The sequence below is a fragment of the Castor canadensis genome, chromosome 9, assembly GCF_047511655.1.
Source record: "Castor canadensis chromosome 9, mCasCan1.hap1v2, whole genome shotgun sequence".
NCBI lineage: Eukaryota > Metazoa > Chordata > Mammalia > Rodentia > Castoridae > Castor > Castor canadensis.
Genome location: NC_133394.1, coordinates 121535369 through 121560394, shown reverse-complemented (window position 1 = coordinate 121560394; position 25026 = coordinate 121535369). Strand labels below are relative to the sequence as shown.

General features: G+C 39.5%; 1 protein-coding gene and 1 pseudogene across 16 annotated transcripts in view; one reads left to right on the top strand and one right to left on the bottom strand.

The window, feature by feature from the left end:
- Positions 1–25026, top strand: part of Limch1 (LIM and calponin homology domains 1) — a 321805-nt gene that overhangs the window by 206487 nt on the left and 90292 nt on the right. For all 16 annotated transcript variants that reach the window (XM_074042353.1, XM_074042351.1, XM_074042364.1 and 13 more), the window contains exons 4-5: positions 19254–19360; positions 23842–23872. In XM_074042353.1, the coding sequence (XP_073898454.1) occupies positions 19254–19360; positions 23842–23872 (138 nt within the window). The remainder of the gene's footprint in view (positions 1–19253; positions 19361–23841; positions 23873–25026) is intronic.
- On the bottom strand, positions 11306–11964 carry LOC141410985 (peptidyl-prolyl cis-trans isomerase A pseudogene; annotated as a pseudogene).

Genomic DNA, 25026 nt, shown 5'->3' with positions numbered 1-25026 from the left:
GAGTCCATGCATAAGTGAGATCATGCCATATTTGTCTTTCTATGTCTAGCTTATTTCACTTCACATAATGATGGGAGTTCCTTCCATTTTTAGGGCTGAATAACATTTTATTACATTTATATGCATTCACATATATGTATATAATATTTTCTATATCTGTATCTATTCATCCACTGAGGGATACTTGGATTGTTCTCATATCTTGGTAATTGTGAATAGTACTGCAGTGAACATATGACTTAAACTATCCCAAGTGTGGTACAGTAGCCATAGTAATTGTCCTAAAATAGTGGGCACAGGCCTAAGTTTGAAGCCATCCATGATAATTCATGGAATATTAAGGAATAAGTCATAGGCCTAACAATAGCCCAGAGCTATCCATGCATATCCTTACTACCATTGTGGTTCACCCAACACCAAGAGAGTATGATTCACAGATGCCATGGAAGTCTTCACAGAGGTGATGCTGGAGCAGGTCTTTATAATATCCTCCTGAGATGAGGTGTGCACTGACCTCTTATTAACCCATCTCAACATTATTTATAACCTATTGACTTTCTTGGTTTATGCGTCATCTTGAGGCTAATGAGGTTTATATGTTTATATGCTATGTGCCAAGATTTATGAAGCGGAAGGCAATGCAATAACATGATAAAGAACAGGGATTCTGGATTAACACTGCCTAGCCTGATTTATTAGCTGTGTGCCCTTGAGAAAGTTGTGGTCTTTCATAAGGGCCTTCCTCACAGGATACATGATCACTTAAATTTGCAATTATACATCAATTGCTTAGAATAGTGTCTGGCACATAGAAACCATTCAAGAAGTCAGTGATGACAAGAATGGTGGTGTTGGTAGTCGTCCTCGTCATTTTTATCATCATTTTCAGGTAATGCGAGGAAAGACCCTCACTTTTTGAATCAGACTGACAATGTTTCTTAGTTTTGCCATGGACACACTGGATGACTTTGAATTATAGTGGAACTGACTCTTAAAAAAATTAGGATATAATGTATTTAACATAAGTGTCACCATTTTAAGCATTTTAAGTGTCCAGTTCAGTGGCATTCATTTTGTTGTGTAGCCATCACCTCCATCCATTTCCAGCATTTTTTAACCATAGCAAACTGAAACTTGTATTTATCAAACAGTAATTCTGCAGAATTTATTTTAAATGTGATCTGTTTTTCAATCTGTAAGATACACATGCTTGGGGTTATGTTGTTAAAATTTGGTGTGTAGAAATTGCAAAACCCTAACCACCTTTTAGGGCCTCAGTACTTCTTGATCCTTAGGTCCCTAGTATACACCTTCAAAGATGCCAGCGCTTAGGTGAGAAGCCACCTTGGCGCTCTACATTGCTGTGATCCCCCTCCCTACTGACTTTTCTCCCTCAGATAGGTTGTTTTGTGACCATAAACAGCATGTGCAACGTTTTAACTCTTTGTAGATGCCAAGAAGGTGCTAGGTACTATTTGAAAGCCATAACTTGCCATTAGATTTATTGTAGAAATTAGGCCAAACCCTAACTTGGAAGAAGGAAGCTAGTATTCATGGAAAATTTCTTATTTTGAATATACTTTGAAAAAAAATTCCTTGAATACAAAATGTGGTTTCCACTTGTGCATGATTAAAAAGTCGAGAATCTAAAGTTGTTTGAAGACAATCTCTTCTCCACACCTTCTTTGAATTACATAGAAAAAAACTGGAATACTGCAGATGCCCCCGGCTTTGGTTAAGGACCAGGTAAACTTGAAAGAATAAAGGGAATGGTGGTGATATTTCCATCAGATTCTTCTTTTTTTTCTCTGAATTCCTACTTCCTCCTTTTCTTATACTTTTTAACATCAACAGAAGATTTTAAGTGAACTTTTCTCCAATTGAAAATGTTAAGTACTAAAATGACTTCAGATCATGATCTACCTGGATGAGTGCAGAGGTGACTTATGGTTTTTAGTGTTGTGGTGTTTCCTTTCTTGCTGGCTTTTTAACCGTCTCAGTAAAAAGGTCACAGTCTCTAAATGTGATAGGGTGATGGCATTTGGGTCTGTCAATATGGCTCCTGCACTGCACACTAATTTGACCTCTCAAAGCCTGTTTCTTTTGCTAATGTCATCCACATGCCTGACCTAGATTATAAAGAACTTTGTTCCTGGGGTCACCCCTAACTAGTAAATCATTATCTTAACTTGAAACCCTAGAGAAAGTACGAAATGTATCCTTTCTTGTGCAGCTTGAAGGATGCAGAGATGAGTCAAGCCCTTGCCATTTGACTCCTGTCAACTCCACATGCCTTAAGGTGGGAATCGCCAGTGTTGGCACTGTCAGGAGGATGACAGTTTTAGATTATGGGCCACAACTGAGGAGTATTGACTGTTTCACTCTGATTTGAGTATCATGCGAAAGTCTGAAACCTGTTTCAGTAAGTCATTGGGCTCAGTGTTTTTGAACCTGTGTTTCATGAGATTAAAAGAGAAGGGGTGAATATGACCCACAGTTCATTACATGCATGTGTGGAGATGTCATGATGAACCCCTGATGTATGGGTTAATATTTGCCAACAACAACAACAAAAAAGCTGAATAGTGAAACAAAGGATTCCGAAGTCCAAGAAGCTGAGGAAATGCTGAGCTGAAAGAGTTTCTTAGAAAGGATCTCCAGAAGTACGAGTCTAAGCATTGTGACCTCCATTTGGGGAATGCTGTATGCCACATTTCTCCCATCTTATTTGATCCAGAATCTCCTAGGACAAATACTTCCAGACTATGTGGCATGACGATGAACAAGTTGTGTTGCTGTTAATGTTTGCTTAATTAAAGTATAAATTTAAAAAATACTGTTTTAACCTGTTCTAGGTACACTGCTCAGTGACATTAAGTACATTTGCATTGTTGTGCAGTTGTAACCACTGTCCCTTTGTCCAGTCCACACTATAAATTGATGGCCGAGAAGCAACAGAAACTTCCTTCTCACAGTTCTGGAGCCTGGAAGTCCAAGATTAAGGCATTGGCAGCTCTGGTATCTGGTGAGGGTCCATTTCCTGGTTCATAGATGCCATCTTCTGGCTGTAACCACACATGGCAGATGAGGCAAGGATACTCTGGACTCTCTTTTGTAAGGGCTTCCTTTTATGAGGTACCTGACCTCCCAACGCCCACACATCCAAACACCGTCACATTGGGTGTGCGGTTTCAATCTTTAAATTTGGGACTCAAACATTCAATCTATAGCACCATTTTTAGAATGTTTTCATCATCGCAAACTGAAACTCTGTGCCCATTAAACAGTAACTTCCCATTATTCCCTGAACCCCTGACCATAGTGACTGCTCTCCTACTCTATGAATTTGACTATCTTAGGCACCTCATGTAAGTGAAATCATACAATGTTTTTCTTTTTGCATCTGGCTTATTTCTAGCTTGATATCCATTTGTTGTAGCATGTAAGAGAATCTCACTCCTTTTTAAGCCTGAATAATACTCCCATGTATGTATATACCACATTTTGTTTATCCATCCATCTGCAGATGGGCATTTGGATTGTCTCCACTTTTGGGCAACTGTGAATGTTAACATTGTTGTTCAAGTTCCTGTTTGAGTTCCTGCTCGCAATTCTTTTGAGTGTATGTTTAGAAGTGGAATTACTGGAACATATAATTCTGTGTTCAACTTTTTGAAGAACCATCAAATTATTTTTCATAGAAGTTATACCATTTTAAGTCCCATCTACCAATGCAGTGGGTGCAGCCTTTCACATTCTCACCAGTGCTTATTTTTCATAATAGCCCTCTAAAGAGTATGAAGTGGTATTTCATTGTATTTGATTTGCATTGTTATGGTGCTGTTTAATCCAATATATACTGGGATGTGAGTCTACTTGCCATTAATTACACAGCTTAGCACAATCTATGACTCATGTCAGAAAACATCCAAAATGGCATGATCCTGTTGAACGAGTTGATTCTGTTCATACAGTTGGATGTTACTGCAGTGGCAAATTATTTTTAAAAGCTTCTAAATGCTTATTGTCAGTTCTGCATTTAGTTCATCATGGACTAGGGCCAAACTCATAGCAATTCTTAGACCACATTTTATCACTGTTCTTGGCCATACTTGGCCTCAAATATATGGGCGCTATGCAATTATGGGTATATGATAGTTAGTTTAAGCTGTTTTATTCTAATGAAAATGAAGACCATACTTCACTTAACTCCCAAAGCACAATTAGTAAAGTATGTTGGAAAATAATCTGGAAATACAACATTTTAATGTTTATGTTGAGTTTTAGGGTTAGTAGTTTGGAGGATAGTTAAGTAATTTTTCAGTTTGCCTCATGAGCTGGACTCCAGTTCCCCTGAATTAGCTCGGTGGTACCAACCTTCGAGGGGGATCGAATGTCAGGTTCTTGAGAGGAGCAGGAGCTGCATGGCTGGCCATGAGTCCAGAATCCAGAAAGAGAGATAAAAGCAAGGTGGCGAAGCCAAGGGAGTCTTTGAGGTTGGGCACTAAATCCCTAAATGCCTCTTGACGAAGGAGGAATTAGGTTCCAACTGCTATAATGGTGGGGAATTATGACTGAAAGTGTTCTTTCAAGCAGAGTTAATTAAGTAACTTTGGCTCACCTCATTTGTGGCATCTGGACTGTTTACTTCTGGAAAATTGAGTCAGCATTATCGTTTAATACATAGACTCATTCAAAAAGTATCTTTAAAGTAAAATTAATTAATGGTAGTAGGAAGTTAGCATTCTGTTCTATAAGAACTTTTTTTTATGGAGTCAGCATCTTACTATGTAGTCCAGGCTGGCCTGGAACTCACTATGTAGCCCAGATTGGTCTCAAACTTGCCATCCTCCTATCTCAGTTTCCAGCTGAGATTTCAGGTGTATTTTGCCATGACCTGCTTTGCTCTATGAGAACTTTGAGAGAAACCCTGTGTCACTCCTAAGGAATCACATTCTCATTTCCTTTTTGTTTTTGTTTTTTGTCCATACTGGAATTTGAACTCAGAGTTTCACACTTGCTAAGTAAGCACTCTACCACTTGAACCATGCCCCTTGTCCTTTTTGCTTAGTTATTTTTGGAATAGAGTCTCAATATTTTTCCCCCAGGCTCGCTTGGACTGTGATCCTCGTATTTATGCTTCCTGCCATAGCTGGGGTGACAGGTGTAGCACCACACCCACTTATTGGTTGAGATGGGGTCTCATAGACTTTTTACCTGGCTGGCTTCAAACTGTAGTCCTCCAGCTCTCTACCTCCTGAATAACTAGGATTACAGATATGAGCCACTGTGCTCAGCCACATTGTCCTTCTTTTAGAACCCATTCCTCTTCTAATTCTCCCCTACCATTTATTGAAAAGTTTTATGATCTCCTTTACCCTATCCTATTAGCCACTGTAGAGTAGAACTTGACTCCAGGCAGGCCAGTGGAGATCTTTTCCAGAGATTTTTTTCAAATAAAAATGAGAAAAAGAATTGGTCTCTCATGGAGTGACAACTCTCATACATGAAACTTGGGAACTCGGGGATCCATATGGAAGAAATCAGTCAATAAGCCAACATGCAGAATAGGCAGACAAATTGAAGCAAGTCCAGGTCCCAAATTTACAAAGCCCTGCTTTCCAGCTGTTTCAATGGGCTACCCGCATCTCCACCCCAGCCCATGGCTGGGTTGTACTTGACTCTATAATCCAACATGTGCCATTTATGTCTGGGTTTCTCTCATTTGCAAATAAAAGTCCCAACTCTTATGTGGACCCTTTTCTGTCCAGGAATTTCACACATAACCTTTCATGTAGTAAGTATGTAATAAATAGCTTTGCATAAATGTTTGAAATTAAATGAGAGTTAATATAATATAACCTCTGCTTGTTTGATCTTGTCTATGACCAAGAGTCACATCTTGCTCCTGTTGTTGAAAAATTTTTAACAGATTATTTCAAAATGCCTTCCAGTATCCAACTTTATATTCTTTTATAAAAATGGTTTTTAGATGCAGAACTTGGGATGGGTGAGGTGAAGGGATTTAACTGCTAGGAGTTGACGTCATCTGTGAGAGAGGCAAAGGCATGGCAGAGAGACTGAAGAAAGTAGAGGAGATGTATGCAAAATTTCTTCAAGGATCAAGAAGGGAGGGACCAGAAATTCTAAAAGGAGAACCAATGCATTTAGTAGGCTCACTAAGGTGGGAGCTCATACATTTGTAGCAGTTCCAGATCCAGTAACAGCTCCATTATTTCCAAAGGCACTGGGAACCGAGTTTTAGGGATTTAGGGTGGATGTTAAATAGATAATATACTTCTCTTCCTCTCCCAACTGAGCTATAAACTCAGGAGTCAGAGATCAGAATATCAGCTTTACTTCTTATGAAACAAATTGGAGCACATGGGTTTAGAACTGTGGCCAAGTGTGTTTGCTAATCCTCACTCCTAAATTAAGTAAATGCACCCACCCATTTCTGGCACTGTTGGACATTCCCAGTCCTCCCCTGCTGAGAGAGGCCCCTTACCACATGGCAGAGACAGACAGAACACATGCGTCCTACAGACAGGCTGTCTTCCATGGAAAGGAAATACAGAAGTGGCTGGGTAAGCCCATTCCTTGTCACGTAATATCCTAGGGAGGAGAGGTGAGGGGCAGGAACTTTATTGTGACTACGGGCTCTCCATGTAGACAGATGACCGATCCGTTTTTAAGTAGAGACAAAAGGGTTGAGTTAGCCACTAAGCTTAATGGTTCCATCTGTACTATTTCTTTTTCCCTATTCCCGTTCTCTAATAGAACAATAAAGAAGTGAAAGTGGTCAGCAGTGGAATAGTTGAACATTCACACTAGTCAGGACGGAATCCTGAAGCAAATAAGGCACCATGAGGAGAAGGAAATGGACAGAGAGGAAAGGACAGAGCCTGGAAAGGAAAGCGCAGGTGTTGTGGAAGAAAGGGAAAGAGAAACTTCGAAGGAAAGGGGCAATAGTCAAGGAGTCAGGTGTGAAGTTCACATTCTCTCAGGCAGGTCTGGGTGATGATGATAATGAAGTGTGTAAGTGGAGTAATTAGAACAGAGGAAGCCCAACTACTTGGGAAGGAGGTGGAGATTGGGAGGATCACAGTTCAAGGCCAGCCCTGGGGGAAAGTTAGTGAGACCTCATCTCAACAAAAAATGCTGGTCATGGTGGTATGTGCCTGTCATCCCAGCTATGGAGGAGGCATAAATAGGAGGAGTGTGGTCCAGGCAAACCTGGGCAAAAAACTCAAGACCCTACTTGAAAGATAAGCAAAAAGGGATGGTTCAAGTAGTAAAGCTCCAGCCTAATAAGTGCAAGGCCCCAAGTTCAAACCCCAGTACCACTATAGGGCGAGAGAGAGAGAGAGAGAGAAACAGAAAGAGAGAGAGAGAGAGAGAGAGAGAACAGAGGAAGTCCCAGAACTGTAAAGCTAGGTTGTCCATGTGGAATTTAAAGTTACCTAGAATATTGACTGTGTTAAGTGGTGAGCCTAGTGCCAGAGTTCTCCATGGGAGAAATAACAAGTAGGGAGTCATAGTGGTGAAGAATCAATGGCTCTGACCTTAAATGGAGTGGGGCTTGCTCAGGGTGATACCATCAGCGGCCTGGAAGGGCCAAGGGAACTCTGGGAGAAGGGTGCCATGTTTCTCCTTCCCTGTGGCTTCTGTAAAAGAAACATTCAGCCAACAGTATATGGCCCCATACATGTCATCATCTCTTCTCTATTAAACATCTCCAAAGTCTCTCCATATGTTTGCTTTATTTTTTCAATTATACGACTTTGTGACTTCTAGAACCCTGGTTTTTACCTCAATATTCCCTTGAAATTCTCCAAAAATCAATAATGTGCTTCTAATCCAAAAATTCACTCATTTAACAGTTTTCATACTAATAATAGAAATAACTATCATTATTGAAACCACTTATTGGGTCATTTCTATGTGCCAAACATTTCTATTCTATTTGCACACAGCCTTGATATAACGATTGTCTCCACTTTTATACTCATCCATTCCAACACATTTTATTGAGTGTGTACTAATTATAAACCGGACATTACTGTACCTAATATCCAGGTTGAAAAGGGGGGGGTGAGGAGGAAAGGCAGTGCAAAGGCCCTTACAGGGCCTACCTGGCATGTTTTTAGGGCCAGTGAGGAGTTGTGCCTAACTAGAGTGGCATGAGAACCATGAGGTGTGACCAGAGAGGGAATGTGTAACAGATCCTGTAGGACTTGTGAGGCTTTTAGTAGAGAAACTGAAGCAGAGCAGGGTTCAGCACCTTGCCTAGGGTCATTTGGCCATAAGCGGCCAAGCTGAATCCTCAGTAGGATGCTGGGCAGATGGTGCTCCTCAAAACAGGGCTGTCAGCTGGCCTGCCTGGCACGAGCTTCCATGGTCCTTCTCCTGGTTGCTTTTGCTTCTCCTCCTCCTCTAGCCGTCCTTTAAATGTCAGCATTCTGGATAGTTCTGTTGTCATCTCTCTTGTTCTCTGTCTGAGCTCTTCTGGAAAATATCCCACGTTCCTCCCACTTCTTGTTTCATGAGCTGGTGACTCCCAAGCCTGCATGTTCTGTAGGGGACTTGCTTCTAACTTCAAACCAGCTGTAAGTTCCTGATGAGCTGTGTTCCAGATTTAATCTAGCTCCTTCTCTCATAGCTCTCCTCTTCCTCTTGTCCCTTAAGATGATCTGAATGGCTAAAAACCTCAGCATCCCCTAAAATCTCCTTCATCCCCTCCTTACCAATTCTCAAAGACACTCAGTTGCCAAGTCAGAGATGTTCACACCATTCCCCTCTCTCCTGCTCTTACTGCTTCTAAGTTAGCTCTCCTCGGAATCTTGGAAGAGCCTCTTCTGTGGACCTTCTCCCTCACCTGTGTCTTTCCCGCTGAACTTGACAAATTCTCCTGACCCACAAGTATGATCCGAGGACTCCTCCCCTCCTAGATTTACCACTGCCTAGAGAGTAGTCCAGATCGCCAGAAGTCACTCACAGCTCTCCTCAAACTTACTTTCCATAGCTTCTTGCCCTCCCAACCTTCCATTCTCCCTTCTGCAACCCACCAGGCACTTTCTCATTTCCCATCCATAATTCTTTTTTCTTTTACTTCAAGCAGCCACCAGCTGCCACCTTCTGGGTGAACCCACCCCAAAATTCCCCCAGGCTAAAGAGTTGCTCTTTCCTCTCAGTGGAAGGACTGCTATCCTCATTAAGCGCTCCTGCAAATAAAAATGCATTGCCAGTCTGGCAAGCGCTGGTTATTATTGGACATGGGCCAATCCCTGGAACTCATGCAGACAAGGGCCGCAACCGTGAACACACGACAGGTCCAGGAAATCCCCAAGTTCTATTAATTATGGGGCAAGTTCCTGGAGATATTTTTGGTAATGTGTTCCTTAAGTTCTGAATTTCTTAATTACATTTTTGTTAAAGGGAGTTTGCTTCAAATGTAGGAAACCCAACAAAAACCATGTTTTAAAAAGAGTCTTATCAATGGAATAGAAAAATGACATTAATAAGTTAATGATTTTCTAACAAGAATTGGGTCTTTTTTGAGATACTTGAAAACCTCTCTGAAATATCTTCATCCTTATTAAGGGTTTTACAGCAAATATTTCTTATAAGAAATGTATTAAAGTCATAAATTTACCAGAGGTAATCTCAGTTTACAGTTTGATATTTGCCACCTAGTCTTTTCATTTACAAAAACTGAAAATTATATGGATGCTTTGTATACATTACATTTTAAATACCTAACAGTAGAGGTGTGTGGATTCATTTGAAACCCAGATGTGCATTACCTTCCTTTTTTTGTGAGCTCCAAGTTCACCACCATGTTAATCTTACCCTACGAGTGTAAAAGAAATAAAGCCCAGGAGAGTGGGTACACAGGAAGCTTGCCATTCCCTGTCTGGTTTCCATGGAGAGCCACCAAAGGCTGTGAGCTGCGTCATGGCCAGAAAGCTGCTTGCTCTCTGCAATGGGTCAAGGAGAGAGAGCTGCCTCTTTCCAGATGGGAATGACAGCTGGGGAAACGGAAAAGTAGCAAGCAGGTTTTCGCTTGTCTTCAGGAGAAAAGAGGGAAAAAGGCCTGGTGGGGCAATGGTGTGTCTCAAGGGCTACACTGAAGCCTCCCCCTGCTTCTGCCCCTCCCTCCTAAAGTGCTGCCTCTTCTATGGACAGAAGCTGCCAGGATCCTCCATTCAAGTGAAGCCAGGAGATGAGCACCTGACATTTCTGAATGTCTCCCCACTGCAGTGTTTTGCTCCATCACGTGACTGTTAAATCCCCTCCGTATACACTTTGGATTAAGTGGGCTTTTCTAGACTGAACTGGGGGCTATCATGCAAGGATTTATTTCCATACAATAATAATAGATGATGACTTACAGGCATCTACCCTTACACATGAACTTTGCATACATTAGCCTGCTCCTAAATTCGAGGTTGCCTGTATAAGAGTGCCAAATTGGTGATTAACAACAAGTAAATAACAGAAGCAACTAGTTTTTGTTTTTTTTTTAATCTTACAGAGCTATATGCACAATGTGTCTGTTTTTCATAGATGGATAAGCTGTTCTTCATCTCATCTTCCACAGTGAGCCTTCCTGATCTGAGTGGAACAGAATGTCCTAATAAGACTGTCTGTCTACAGAGTCTTCCCTTATATGCAGGGGACACATCTAAGACCCATAGGGATGCCTGAAACCTCAGACAATATCAAACCTATATACTGTGTTTTCCTTATATACACACACCTTAAGTTTAATTTATAAATTAGGCACAGTAAGAGATTAACCACAATAACTAATAATAACAGAATAATTATGATAATAGACTGTAACAATATTGCCAATATCACTACTCTTGTGCTTTGAAAAGTCTTGCCTGGCCACAAGCACTGTGATACCCCTACATTTGATTTGATAACCGAGATGGTTATGAAGTGACTAACACGTGAGTAGTGTATATAGTGTGGATACGATGGACAAAGGGATGAGTCACATTCCAGGCAGGGTAAATCAATATGACACATGACTCCATCACATTACTCACACTAGCATGTAATTTAAAGCTTATGAAACTTATTTCTGGAATTTTCCATTTAATATCTTCAAACCATGGTTGACACTGGGGATAGCCATGTAAAAACCTGCAGACAAAGGGGGAGTTATACAATGAGAGCCCAGAAGGCACTGCCCATTGGGCTGTGTTTTTGTTGTTGTTACTTAGTTTTTATTTATAATCTGCAATCCACCTAGATTTGAAGGAAAATAAAGAAAACATGGGAACCCAAATACTACAGTGAGAGCACAGGATGATAGAATATTGTGAACAGGTGAGGTGTTGGGGTGCTCTCTTGAGCTACAGAAAGAGTGGTCTGGTTGTTGAGATAAACACAGTCGACAACAGTGATCTAGCTGGTCTTGTCATTCCTAGCCCCAAAGCCCTCACAGCTTCCACAATTTTCATTCATAGTGCCCACAGTTGACAACGGTGATCTAGCTGGTCTTGCCATTCCTAGCCCCAAAGCCCTCATGGGTTCCACAATTTTCATGCCTTCTTTCACTTTTCCAAAGACCACATGCTTGCCATCCACCCACTCAGCCTTGCCAGTGTCAGTGCAGATGAAAAACTGGAACCATCTGGATTGGGTCCAGCATTTGCCATGGACAATATGGCAGCACCTGTGTTCTTCAGAGTGAAGTCCTCATCATTAACTATCTTCTGGTAGTGGGCTTACCTCCAGTGTCATCATGCATGAAGTCATCATCCTGGCACATAAATCTTGGAATAATTCTGTGAAAGCAAGAGCCCTAAAAACCAAATCCTCTCCAGTGCTCAGAGCATGAAAGTTTTCTGTTGATTGTGGAACTTTGTCTGCAAATGGCTCAAAGGAGATGCCACCCAAGGGTTCACCATTGATAGTGATGCTAAAAAATACGGTGATGTTGACCATGGACAGCAGGAAGCTATGGGGGACAGTGGTGTCTGCAAAGCCTGGGCTGTGTTTTTAATATGTATTTCTGTAATTCTGGCATCCCTGCAAGGTTAATAGCATCCTCCACCTTACAGAATAGAAGTATGAAGACCAGAAAAGTTTAGAAGTAGTCCATAGCTAATATGAAGATAAGGCTGAGATTTTAACTGAAGTTCTTCTGATTTTAAAGCTGTTATGCTGTGTTCCTTCATTTATTTATTCTTTCATTTCCATTCTAATTTGATGTCAGACCTCCATTTTATGTGAATTTTAAACAAATAAAGGTATTTGGTGAAGATTAAGGAATTTTGTTGTTTTATTCGTTGTTATAATTTAAAGTACTTAAAAGACTACATAGCATATTATATTTAATTATTTAGTAAGCACCTGTTGGAAACAATGCTACACTCTGGTGTTAAGGACCATCCTTTGTCATGGAGTGAGAATGGAAGGGAATGAGGTATGAGGTTTCTACTGAGCAAGAGGTCCCAAGGGAATGATAAGGTCAGGCCTCCATCAGAGCCTCTGTGGAACAGAAGACCACTGAGACCTGAGTAAGGAGGATTTGATGCATGGTAGTTATACAAACAGTGGTTTAATTCCATGTATCAATATTAGCCTGGTATAAAGTGGACTCTTTCAGGAACTTTATGCTTTCAGGAACTTTTTGTTATGCCTCAGTATTGGGTTGAAACTCATGTTACAGCACTTTCTCGTTAGCCTGAAACAATAATTCTTCATCAGTTACACCTGCACATGACTTCAGTGGCTTTTCAGTGATTGTCTCAGAAGGGGACAGCCATCTTTCCTTGAATTCTGTAGAATCAATTTTGCCAGTAAAGTCCCTACCCTACCTAGTTGAATTTATTTTTATGAATTTAAAAAACTTTTCCACAATATTTTCTGGAAAAATTTCAAGTTTACAGAAAAATTATTAGAATAGTATAGTATGTCAAATAACCATGTACCATTCTTCTGGGACAGGATGAACCCAATATGACTTATGAGTCAAATCCCAATAAGCCCAATGTCTGTCTGTGTAAATGAAATGTTGGAACACAGACATGCACATTCGTTTATGTACATTCTGGATACAACAACAGGGAAGAATTATTTGAAGAGACACAACTTATGGCCCCCAAGACCTAAAATATTAATAATCTGATCCTTTACAGAAAATATTTAATCACTGCTGGTCTAGATTTGTCAATTGTTAATGTTTTACTATATTTGCTTTATCTCTCTCTATAACAGAAAGACATTTGTACAATCTCTCTCTATTCCTCCCTGCCTTTCTTCTCTCCATTCCTGTCTTCTTCCCTCCTTTCCTCCTTCTCCCCATGTATGAGATACATGGTGCACTCACACATATTTTTACATGAGTAATTGAAATTTATGTACCAGATATAACTCACAGCTAAATAATTCATATGCATGCTTAAAAATAAAGGCATTCTCCCACATAGCTGTATTATCGTTTTCGTACCTAAGAAAATTAACACTCATGCAATAATAACATCCAATATATAGTCTGTGCTTAAATTTGACTTTATAGCCTTGTGTTTTGTTTTCTTTTTGGATTTAGAGCCTAATCAAGGGTCACACATGGCATTTGGTCAGCAAGTCTCTTTAATCCCCAATTTTTTGTGTTTTCATGACATTGGTTTTGTTTTGTTTTGTTTTGTTTTTTTGAAGGGGATGTACTTCTTGTACAGTCAGGCATGGTGGCTCATGCCTGTAATCCTGGCTACTCAGGAGGCAGAGATCAGGAGGATCACGGTTCAAAGCCAGCCTGGACAAATAGTTTGCAAGACCCTATCTCAAAAAACCCTTCACAAAAAGGGGCTGGCGGAGTGGCTGAGGGTGAAGATCCTGACCTTGTACAGATTGCTAAGTCTTAGTGAGTGTTAGTTCTATATCAGTAAGAGCTAAGTTATGATAGTCATTGTAGTGAATTAGTGTCTCCTACTTCATCTCCCATAAAATACTAAAATGTGGATTTTGTTTAAAATTATAAATGTGGAGACATCTCAGCATGCAGAACAAGGCAGAGGAGAATGTAGAGGGCACATTTTGTGTAAGTAAAGGCACAGTCCTCACTTACTCCAGTGGCTGCCCTTGTTAGCTCATGGCTGGGTGGCTCTTCCTTCTGGCTTTGCTCCTGACTGGGGTCTGGCTTCCTTCCAGTATCATTAGGTTACAGCTAGGAGCTGGAAACAGACCTGCAGTTATTTAAGTCTTCCAGCCCAAATTGTTCAGGCTGGCTGTAGCACAAAGCTTGCATATTTGCAAGCTGATTGCTGAATGGTGTGTGGTGTTCCAGGGTGGCTCTGTGCATCTGAGAATGTGTATAGAAGGAGCACCTCCTTGCTTCTCCTGAGAATCTGGGGTACCACATGGCTGCACCTCTTATGGGACTATGTGAGGGTCAGGGAACTTGTCCTTTAGTGTAGTTGCAGGTCATTCCTAGAGAGCATCGTTTGCTTTCCTGGGCAAGAGGTACTCAGAACTTCCAGGCCAATCAAAGACACTGCCATGTCCTCATAAAGACTTGCCTGAATATCTGTACTACTCACTGTCTTGGTTTGGAGTTGCCCTGTGCAGTAAAGGGTTTGCTTACTATTCTAAAATATGGATTTGCAAAGGAGGGGCACACGCTTTTTTTTAATATGATATCTTCAAGATTATTGAAGAATGAGTGCCAATGATGCCTTTGAGAGTTTTGAAGCCAAATAATCAAAGAATGGTGGGGGTGGGGCTTGTTTGCTGGTGGGAGACAGGAAGGAAGAAAATCATAGAGAATGAGAAAAGGCAGGGAAAAAAAAAAGAATTACAATGGAAATTTCAGGAAAGCAGAATAAGAGTAAGGCACCTGGAAAGTTGGAGAGGTGGGAAAAGGAATTACTTTTCACCACTAGGGAAGCCTCCTTTCCTCTAGCTATGTTGGGTTAACTGAGGCAGGCTCTCTAGCTTAGTGACTTGGATGGTGTGTGACCTCCCTGTGCCTCAACTGCTCATCTGTAAACTGGAGGCAATAATAATGCCTACTGGGCATGGCTGCTTTGAGAATACAGGATAATCCATCTACATGCTTAGTCCAGATCAACCACGTGGAAAATGTCAGCGAGTGTAAGCTACAAATGCTTAGTCTGCATGTAAAATGCCTCATATAACCCATTGATAGCTAAAGCCCTCCTTGATCTGGAACCTACTTGCTTGTTTTAAAAGCATTTTTATTAGTATATAATAGTTGTACAGGGAGTTTCATTGTGACATTTCCATATATGCATATATTGTACACCAATTTGGTTCATCCACTCCATTATCTCCCTCTTGCCCCATTCCCACTTCTTAAAATGACTTTAACAGATTTCAATGCTCCATACTCATACAGGTATAGAAAGTGCAAGAACTATATTCACTCTCTTCTACCCCTCTTCCCCCCCTCCTGTTATCACCCTCCCCTTAACACGACCTGTTTCACATTCTTGCCCTTCATTGCTTAAGTGTCTGTTCATTGTTCAGTGGGATTTTACCTTATTATTTTACCTGTAAATATATTGTACTTTAATTATTCTAATCCTATTACTTTTCCTTATCCTTTCCCCCCTACCCTGTATTGTTCAACAGTTTTCAGTGCGTTTCATTGTGTCTTGTTCCTACACAGATAAGATGTATTTCAATATTATTCACTCTCTATCATTCTTTTCTTCTATTGTTCCTCCCTTAGTCTCCTCTAACCATCCCACTTTTGGAAACATGTTCTTCACATATATTTACATATATGATAATGCTTGAATTTATATTTGGATCTATCTTCCACATATGAGAGAAAACATGCGATCTTTGTCTTTCTGAACTTGGCATACTGCACTTAACATGATTTGGACACACTTTCTTGATTTAAGACTAATAAACTTCAAAACACAAAGACTTTGTAAAAAAAATCACTAGTAAGTTTTGATTCTGATATTGACAACATACAACTTTATTGTAGCAATTTTTAGCACTATGTGCTTATAAATATGCCAAGAATAATGTTAGGTGATGAAATTTATTGCTTTTTTTTCTCCTCATTTTTCTTTTTTTCCTTTCTTTCTTTTTCTGGTGGTTATGGGTATTGAACTCAGGGCCTCACATTTGCAAGGCTAGTGCTCTACCACTTGGGATATGCCCCCAGTCCTTTTGCTTTTATAATTCGATTTTCACAGAGTCTCCCATTTTTATCCTACAGGCCCTGGACTGTGCTCCTCCTATCTCTATCAAGTAGCTGGGATCCCAAGTAGCTGGGATTGCAGAAATGCACCACCACACCTGGCTTCTGCTCATTTTTCTAACCATTCTTTTATATACAAATGTAACAAATAAATATCCCCATGCACTCCACCATATGCAATGACGATAACCAAGTCCAGGGTGAAGGAATCTTGGTTTTGCTGTCTGGGAAGCAGTGTGGCCCATTCAGAGGCTGAGTATGAATAAAGAAAGTTTTGTGGCTGCGGGTGGGTCTGCAAACAACTAGCATGGCATGTTGACATGCCCAAGTTCACTGATAAATTGAAATGTTTGTGTGATAACAAAGTTAACTGGGAAAAAAGGATTAAAAAGGAACCTAAAGCCATTTATTACACATATGGTAACTGAAATATTGGGGTAAAAACTGTTCATTAAAATGAAAGCTGTTGTAGTTAAATTTAATAGCAAGATGGTCAGTGTTACGGTAGAAAATCGGGGTCTTTTGAAAAGAACTCATTATATTTCCACCCTTTTTCCCATCTTTTCTTTTCCCCCCTCTGCTTTCTCTTTCTTTTCTCCCTAGGACAAAGTTAATCAATGAGAAATACATTGCTAGGAACGTGGAAAACTATAAAATTCAGGGAGTGCTAAATTTGATAATTAGAAAATATGGAAAGTAAGTAAAGACTGGAGAGGGTATGGACAGCTTCAGATGTGCTGTGACCAGTCACTGTTGGCCAACAAGAGGTCTTGTGGATGGTGACACAGGGCTTGTGAATGGTGGTGCATTTTGCCTGCTGAACAAGCCCAGGGTCTACACAAGAAGAAACCATGCTGGGATGCGGAAACCTTGGTGGGGAGAAAATGGGATTATAGTCTCCCTCAAGTCTCCTGGTTTGTAAATCTTTCTTGCACACTCCCCCAAAACCACTCCCACCTCAGAGGTGGCATTCACTTCTCAGATACAGCCCCCAGCCCTGACTTCCTACCCTACCTGCCACACCTTCAGGGACCTCCATGGTCAGCTCTGCCTCCACAGCCTCACCATCCTTGGTGCTGACTTTGGACCTCACATGCATGCCATGTGGTTTTGCAATCTCCGTCCTTTCCTACCTGTATGACCTTGGACAATTTGCTTAATTGCTCATCCATCAAATGAGGAGAAGAAAGAGTAGCCCCTCCCTCATTAGGTTATGGAGGAATTAAATGAGTTAATGAATGTACAGCTCTTGGAAGAATGCCTGGCATATAATAAGGGCTACAGCTGGGTTAGCAACTTATTGCTAGTGCTCTTATTGTTTAGAGCCTAGGTGTAATTTTTTATTACTGTATTAAAAATTACCATAAAACTATCATCTTAAAGCACTATGCATTTATTATGTCACATTTTCGGTAAGTCAGAAGTTTGGACATGGTGTTACTGGGCTCTTTGCTGAGAGTCTCACAGGGCTCGAGTTAGGGTGCTGGTGGGGACTGAGATCCTGAGCATCTTCTAAGCCTTTTCTGAGCTCATGTGGCAGCTAACAGAATTTATCTCTTGGCAGTTATAGAACCCCTGGCCAGCAGGAACTCTGAGCTCATGTAGCAGCTAACAAAATCTACCTATCTCTTGGCAGCTATAGAACTCCTGGCCAGCCAGAACTCTGGCTTCACCTTCTGTTTAAAAACTCCTCTGGTTAGGTCAGGCCCAATCAGCTAATCTTTCCTTCGATAACTCAGAGTCAACTGGCTAGTGGCATAATCACAGGGAATTATCTCGTCATATTCAGCATCTCGCTCATCCCCCAGGGGAGATTACCTAGGCTGTGTACATGGGGTGGGATTCTTTGGGATCTTAGAATCCTACCTACTCATAGGTTAATTGGGATACTGTCTTTTCTGTTCCCCCTCTTTGAACTGCACTAGAGTGAATATATGATTCTGTAATCACCACCAGCCTTTCAGGATCTGCAGAATTTCTTAGGGCATTCCAAGGAATTGTCATTGATGTGGTTCCTGGAGCCAATGATCTCTGTGCTGTAGTTTCCACTAACTGATGGGGCCAGTAGGCACCTTCAGAAGTCTTTTAGGGAGCTGCAGGCATGGCTCAAATGGTACAGCACCTGCCTAGCAAGCCAAGACCCTGAGTTCAAGCCCCAGTACCCCCCCTCAAAAAAAAAGAAGTCTTAGGAAGAGGACAATTAGAGACTGATAGACCTGTTGATTAGTACCCGGGAGTTCCCAAAAGATGACCTACAATTTGCAATCCTTTTCAGAACCATTCATTTGTTGCTAAGATTCAAAATAAATGAAGACCAGAACTCTGTTTGGTTGTCAGACTAATGGTCATTGGACCCTGCTCCTCTCCAAGAGGAAATTTGTACCTGCAAGAGAAACCTTCACTTTGGGAGCGTTTTTGATATATTTTCAAAAGCTTTCCTTGCCCCTTTTATTCTACCCTCCTGACTAAGTCTGGATTTTTTTTTTTTTTGCTTTTAATCTAATTTATAATCCACAAAAAGATATTATTAGTCAAAACTCAGAAAGAATGTATGAAGGGTTTTAAACACATAAAGGATATATTGTAGATCAATTAATAAGAAAAACTTCCTAAAGATGAGAAAATCTCTTGGGTAGGAATAATTCTTCCTGTTATGGTAGTGTCCGTTTGAGCCTGGTTCTAGGCAATAACACACAAAGAATTCTGAAGCAATGGCAAATACTTGGGCTTTTGAAGATGCTAAGTTTTTAAAAGATTCTAAGTTCTCCTTCACAAAAACTGTATTTTGCTTGCAGTTTTGTACAAGTGTTATTGAGCCAAAGGGAAAAAATAAATGTTGCAGGGCTGTGAACATGGAAGTTTGAAGTGTCTGTTTACTTTGGCATTTTCCTAACAAAGTATAATTTTATTACGTGACAAGCCATGGTTTAGACCTGACTCTAGCAGACTTTATATCTGGCGTCCCTACAGCAATTTACGCTCTTAAGGGGGAGAGGTTGATTCATAACGATATTGTAGAATAATATGGAGGGATTGCTTTTCTCTCTTGCAGGACAATACCATTTTATTCTTGAGAGGTTGTAAAGAGCTCGGCCTTAAGGAATCTCAGCTCTTTGACCCAAGTGACCTCCAGGATACATCCAACAGAGTCACAGTCAAGTAAGTAACACACGATTTATGTGTAAGGGAAACCCCTCTATGCTTTGATTTGGAGTTTTGTGATGATGTTGTAAGTTTTAACAGACAGAGAATTGGGTATGCCTAATAAAATTAAAAGGTTTCTCTCCCTTTTTAGTTAAAAAAAAAAACAAATTTTCAAAGCAAGACACATTGGCTTGTCTTCCTTGCTTAGCTTTGATTCTGACCTCACATAACTTTTTTCGAGTGCAAGAGTCATGAATACAGAGCTAGGATTTTGAAAAAGAGAAAAATGTTAAGTTTAACAAAGAGGCAAGAGAGAAATACGCATAGTGTCCATGTGCCTTAGACAAAAACCTTTGATTGCCTCCGATTGTGCATTTCAGTTGGCTCTTGGAAGTCCATAAACGAGGTAATCAGATCTGAGCTCTATTGGTCATGCAGGGAAGGCAGTAGATTATGGAGCAATCTCTCCTCATTTACATTTGTAACTATTTTTGCATATGTGTCAGTGCTCAAGCTTTTTGGAGATGGATCATTGGCCCTTTGGCCATTGTTTACTGTATCTATTCAGTGAGCCATGTTTAGATCAAAAAAATTCTTGGAGCAGAATGTGTTTCTATGTAAAAGAATAGCTTGTGACCAGAGTGAGAACAAGTGTCCTTACAGGGTGACAGAAATAACTTTCCTGTTGTTTAGAAGTTCTTCAGTGCTGCTGATTTTATATAAAACATTTTCTACCTTAGTCAAACAATATTTGGCATGAATATGTTTTAATATCAAGCTGAATTATATAGATAGGGTCTGTGAGTTGATAACTGTTGGGGTCATTTTTATCATAGATAAACAGAGAAGGGAGAGAAAACAATTAAGAGTTATTAATTTTGTTCTGTTTGCTGATCTTGATTTTCATAATTAATAATAGTAGTAGTAGAAACTAGTGAATGAAAGTTTGGTGGTTTATATTGGATTTTATGATTCATGACTGGGAAAAAAGGAGAGTCAGCCATGACCCATCATCTGAAATTATTTTTCTGTTATTAATGTGCCGTCCTTTACTATTTCTAATGGGAATTTTTGAGTTAAGTGAAAACGTAACAGAATAAAAACTAGAATATTTGAATATAGAAACCACCATAACCTTCATCGTAGTCATCACATGCTTTATTTATAACTGTAACTAAATCTGCCTTCTAAAAGTCATTATTCATTTAGGAAATTGTCTTAGATTCTGCCTCATCACACATTTGTAGTTTCACCTAGGTTGCAAGTGACCAGAAACAATAGCAACTATGCAACATCTTATGTAATAATTAGTCACACACACACATGTTGGTTTGGAGGGTGAAGCAAAGTTCAAAATGATGGTGTCAGCAGCTGCATTCATTTTTTTCTTATTTTGGAAGCCACTTTAAACAGTAAGTTACTAATGCAGGGGAATTCTGAGACTGCCTTCTGTAGAAATTCATGTCACCTTGGTTGCTTATCTACAAAAACTAGACATCGGGAGACCCAGGTCTGGCCCTTAGTCTGCAGCACCCCCAGATCTGTGGTCCTAGTTAAATTGCCTTGCTTCAGTAGCCCTGTGTCTTCATCTATAATATGGAACTGGATAGAATTTTCTTCTTGGTAATAGTCTACATAAAGCCTATGCAGTCCAGACCTGAAAAAACTGGACAACCAACTTCTAAAGAGACAGACAGTAATTCAAAACTATGGAAAGCAACCTAGAGAGAAAAAAAATCACTTAAACCAACATCACCTGGGAGCAGTAACTTCTTAATCATGGTACCATCTTCCGCTTTCCTTCTTTTCTGTCTCTTCCTCTCTTTCATCTGCCCCTACTTCTCCTCCCTTCTTTACCCAGTCTTCCTATCTAGTGCCCTTTTTGCATTTCTTCTCATGTCTTCCCTTTTTAATTCTTCTTTCACTTGTGCACTATAATTTTCTCTAGGCAATACTTGTCCTTCACCTTCCCCTATAACTCTGGCACTTTGCATTCAGTTTTTTCAACAATTATTTACTGAGTAGTTCCTAAGTGTTAAGATATTTCCTGTCACTAGAGAAATGGAACAAACCCAGGTCCCTGCTCACATGCAAGTTACACTCCACTGTCAAGAAGTAGAAGCAAATTAAGTAAAGAAAATAATAGCAGGGACTGAAGGTGCTGAGAAGAATATAAAATAGATTTGAAAAATAGTAGCCCCCCTAAGGTGGTCAAGGGTGGCCTCTGAGAAGTGGCATTTCTAATGAGGGCTGGGGGTGAGACGGATAGGAAGCAAGAGCCAGCTTTGGGAAGATGTGCAGGGCATTAAGGGCCCAGGAAGCGCTGGGTTTTACCAGCTTGGGATGAGAGCAGTCTCATGTTTAGAAGGAAAAGGAAAGGAACCTGTGTGCTTGAAGGGTCATGCATGCTTCAAGGCCAGTGTGGTGGGAAGGGTGGGTTGCCACGAGCCTTGAGAATGACAGGCTTAGAATCATTCTGTAGAAAAATTATTTTGCTGGATTGATATTTAGAAAATCATAAAGATTTTATATTAAAGTTATGATAATGAAACCCCTTTGACAATTAGTGTATGTTCATACAAACTAAAATTATGCCATGAGTTGTTTTATGGTACTTAGAAAATTGTAAGCTATCTGCTTTGCAACTTTTTCACAGGTGATGCTGGTTTCATTTAGCCAGTTTTTAACACATGTAGATTTTATAGCTGAGGAAAATCAAAGTAACATTACCCTAGTTCTGTTCCCCACCCCCACCCCCAGAGTTGAGCAGGAAGCAGCAGAGAGGGAGGGATCCTGTTGACATCAGTTAATAAGGTAAGCAGTCAGGTATAGGGGTGGGTCCCATAGAAGAAATTCAGGTGCTTTTCTGATATTGTCTTAAAAAAAATACTCTTCAGTTTAGCATTCATTTTAGGTCATTTTTCTTACCTTTTCTTCAAGAAGTAACTTGAGTCATAGAAAAAAGAGGAAAAAGCTGCAAGGGATTACTGCACGTGTCATTTAGTGAAGTCTACCTGTAACAGATGACAGATGATTTTGATGGGAGATGAAATCATGATGCAGATGGACACACAGCAAAAACCATTCAAAGGCAGTTGAGTGAAAATGTGGAAAAGTTGTGGATTGCTCTAAAAATTTGGAAGCATTTTCACATAATTGGTTGTTATGTGGAAATCATTCAACATTTGTTTTGTGAGCTCCCACTGTGTGCCAAGCAATGAACTTGTAGCTCAATGAACTTTTAGTCAATGAAATTTTATTAGTACAATGAAGAAAAAGGTTTGTGCTCTATTCCCAGTGTTTTCCATAAAAAATTTTAAATCTTTTATGATTTGATTTTCTTTTTTTGGTAGTGCTGGGGGTTGAACTCAGAGCCTTGCGCTTGCTAGGCAGGCCCTCTACCACCTGAGCCACTCTACCAGACTTCATGTTTTGTTCTGTTAAAAAAAAAAAATCCCAGCAAATATCTAAGCAAATAATGACATACCCTTTTTCCTATTAAAACCAGAAACACAAAACATTTTCTTAATCAAATTCAAATTGGATGGATGCTTCTTTTAAGCTATTTTCCTGATGATGGGTTTAACTTCACAGTGCACTACATTTTTTCTTGTCCTTCAAATCTCAATTCACTTAAAATTATCAACCTCTTCATTAATATGTACTTTGGGTCATGAAGTTTTCAAGGAAATTTTAAACCTTGAAGTTTTCAGGGTCTGAATATTTCCTGGAATTCTTAACTGGTTTACATGGTAGACTTTTACATTCTTCCCCAAAGAAAAGAAATAAAGCATTTGTTTTTTCTTAGTATTTATTTGTTGATATGCTTATTAAACTTTGAAATGATTTTGGAGAAATTTTTACATTTCACTGTATGAACGTTTAGAAGATACCACCAAGTAGCTTTTGTTGTTCACAGCTTAGGAGTAAATATTTATGTATATTCAAGAACACACATGCATGTATTTGAACATAACATGCATGTTTTCCTGTTTATGGCCAATTCCAAATTCTAATTTGTGTCCAGACCAGAAAAGAACAAATATTTGGATAGCCTGGCTTGCTTCTTGTACATGTATTTTTGGGTCTATTTAATTAAGTCAGGTTTCAGACCTTATCATAAGTACTTTCAGAAGATTTTAGAAAGATTTTAGGAGTACAGTAAATTTCATTCAAGGCAGAATCTTCAACAGCTAAGCTCTGAGGATTCAAATATAAATAGTCCCAACTTTGAATAGACTTCTCCATTTTCCAGGTGTTACAAGGTATTTATCTTTTCATGGCCCACAGCAGAGCTCTAATCATTTAGCACTTTGTTTGCTAAATGATTTTATTCTGTGCCTGAATTCACTAGTAGTAAGCCTTTAAAAACTAACTATAGTCTTCTGATTTTGTTATGTGTGTTCCCTGCAAGTATATCTTAGAAATGTTCAAAAGAGAGCACAGTGAAGAAACTGCTATTCTGATAAAATTTTCTTTATTTTTTTCTGACCTAGGAGCCTTGATTACAGCAGGAAGCTGAAAAATGTAAGTGTTTTAACTTCCCTTTCCAAACTTGTGTCCTTCTGACTTAGATGGCTCAAGGATAAAGTATAGCCAAGTTCAGTGTTTCTCATACGTCTGACTAGAAAGAGTCCTTACAAAAAAGCATGTGGATTTCTGATAGAATAATTAATGACTGTGATAGTAGATTTAGGGGGTTCTCTTTAATTAGTTAAGTGCACAGTCTAGAAATAAATGAAAGCCGTATTCTGTTTGTAATTCAGTTTCTTAAAACACACAGTGATCAGTCTCAACACTAACATTAGCTTCTTTCCATTTGTAGGCGCAGATGGGATTATTAAATTAATCAGTTAGGCAAATTGTTTTAGGAAAAGATTTGCATAATATGAATAGTGTTGACTGCTATGGGCATGTGTTTCTGTATTTTGTTTTCCTATTAATTTTTGATTTGTTATTAGCTCTTCTATGCACCATCTTTTTGCAGTTAAATCTTATTTTCAAAAGATAAGTATTTTAGTGCTTTATTTTAAATTTAAATTGAGGAATATAAGAATTTATCTTCTCCGTAAAATAGAAAACCTGACTGTGAACTCTTTATTTTTTAATTTCCCTTGTGCTATTATATTTTTTTGACATTTTCATACTTACCTCTTTTTCTTCCTTTACATAATTAGGGATGTATGCCATTTTTCATCATTTAATTTTAAAGAGAAACCTCAAAAATCTGAAACACAACACAGCACAATCTATCTACATTCTCTTAATATACCATTCAAGACAGCCTCAGACTCAGCACACATTAGTTATTTTATGGTCCTAGTTAATGTCCTGACATTTGGGGTTGTCGATTCTCTAGGAATTTATTTGTAAGCAATCAGTTAATAAAAGACCTTCTGGAAGTTTTGAAGGATTCATGATATAAAAATTTCCCACAGAGGTAGAAAACAGAATCACGTCCTAGCCTGGGTTCACGTAACCATATTTTGGGCCTGTGGCCAGCTGGAACCACATACCTTGCTCATGTTGTCTAAAGCATTTTCTGGCCAACCAAGTGGAAGGATGTACATTAAGTACATCTCAGCCTGGTTGAAGCAGTAAAGACAGGAGGTAAAAAGAAAATAATAGACCAAGTATTTACATAGGTTTCAGGTCCCTATAATTCAGTTCTAAGATGGTGA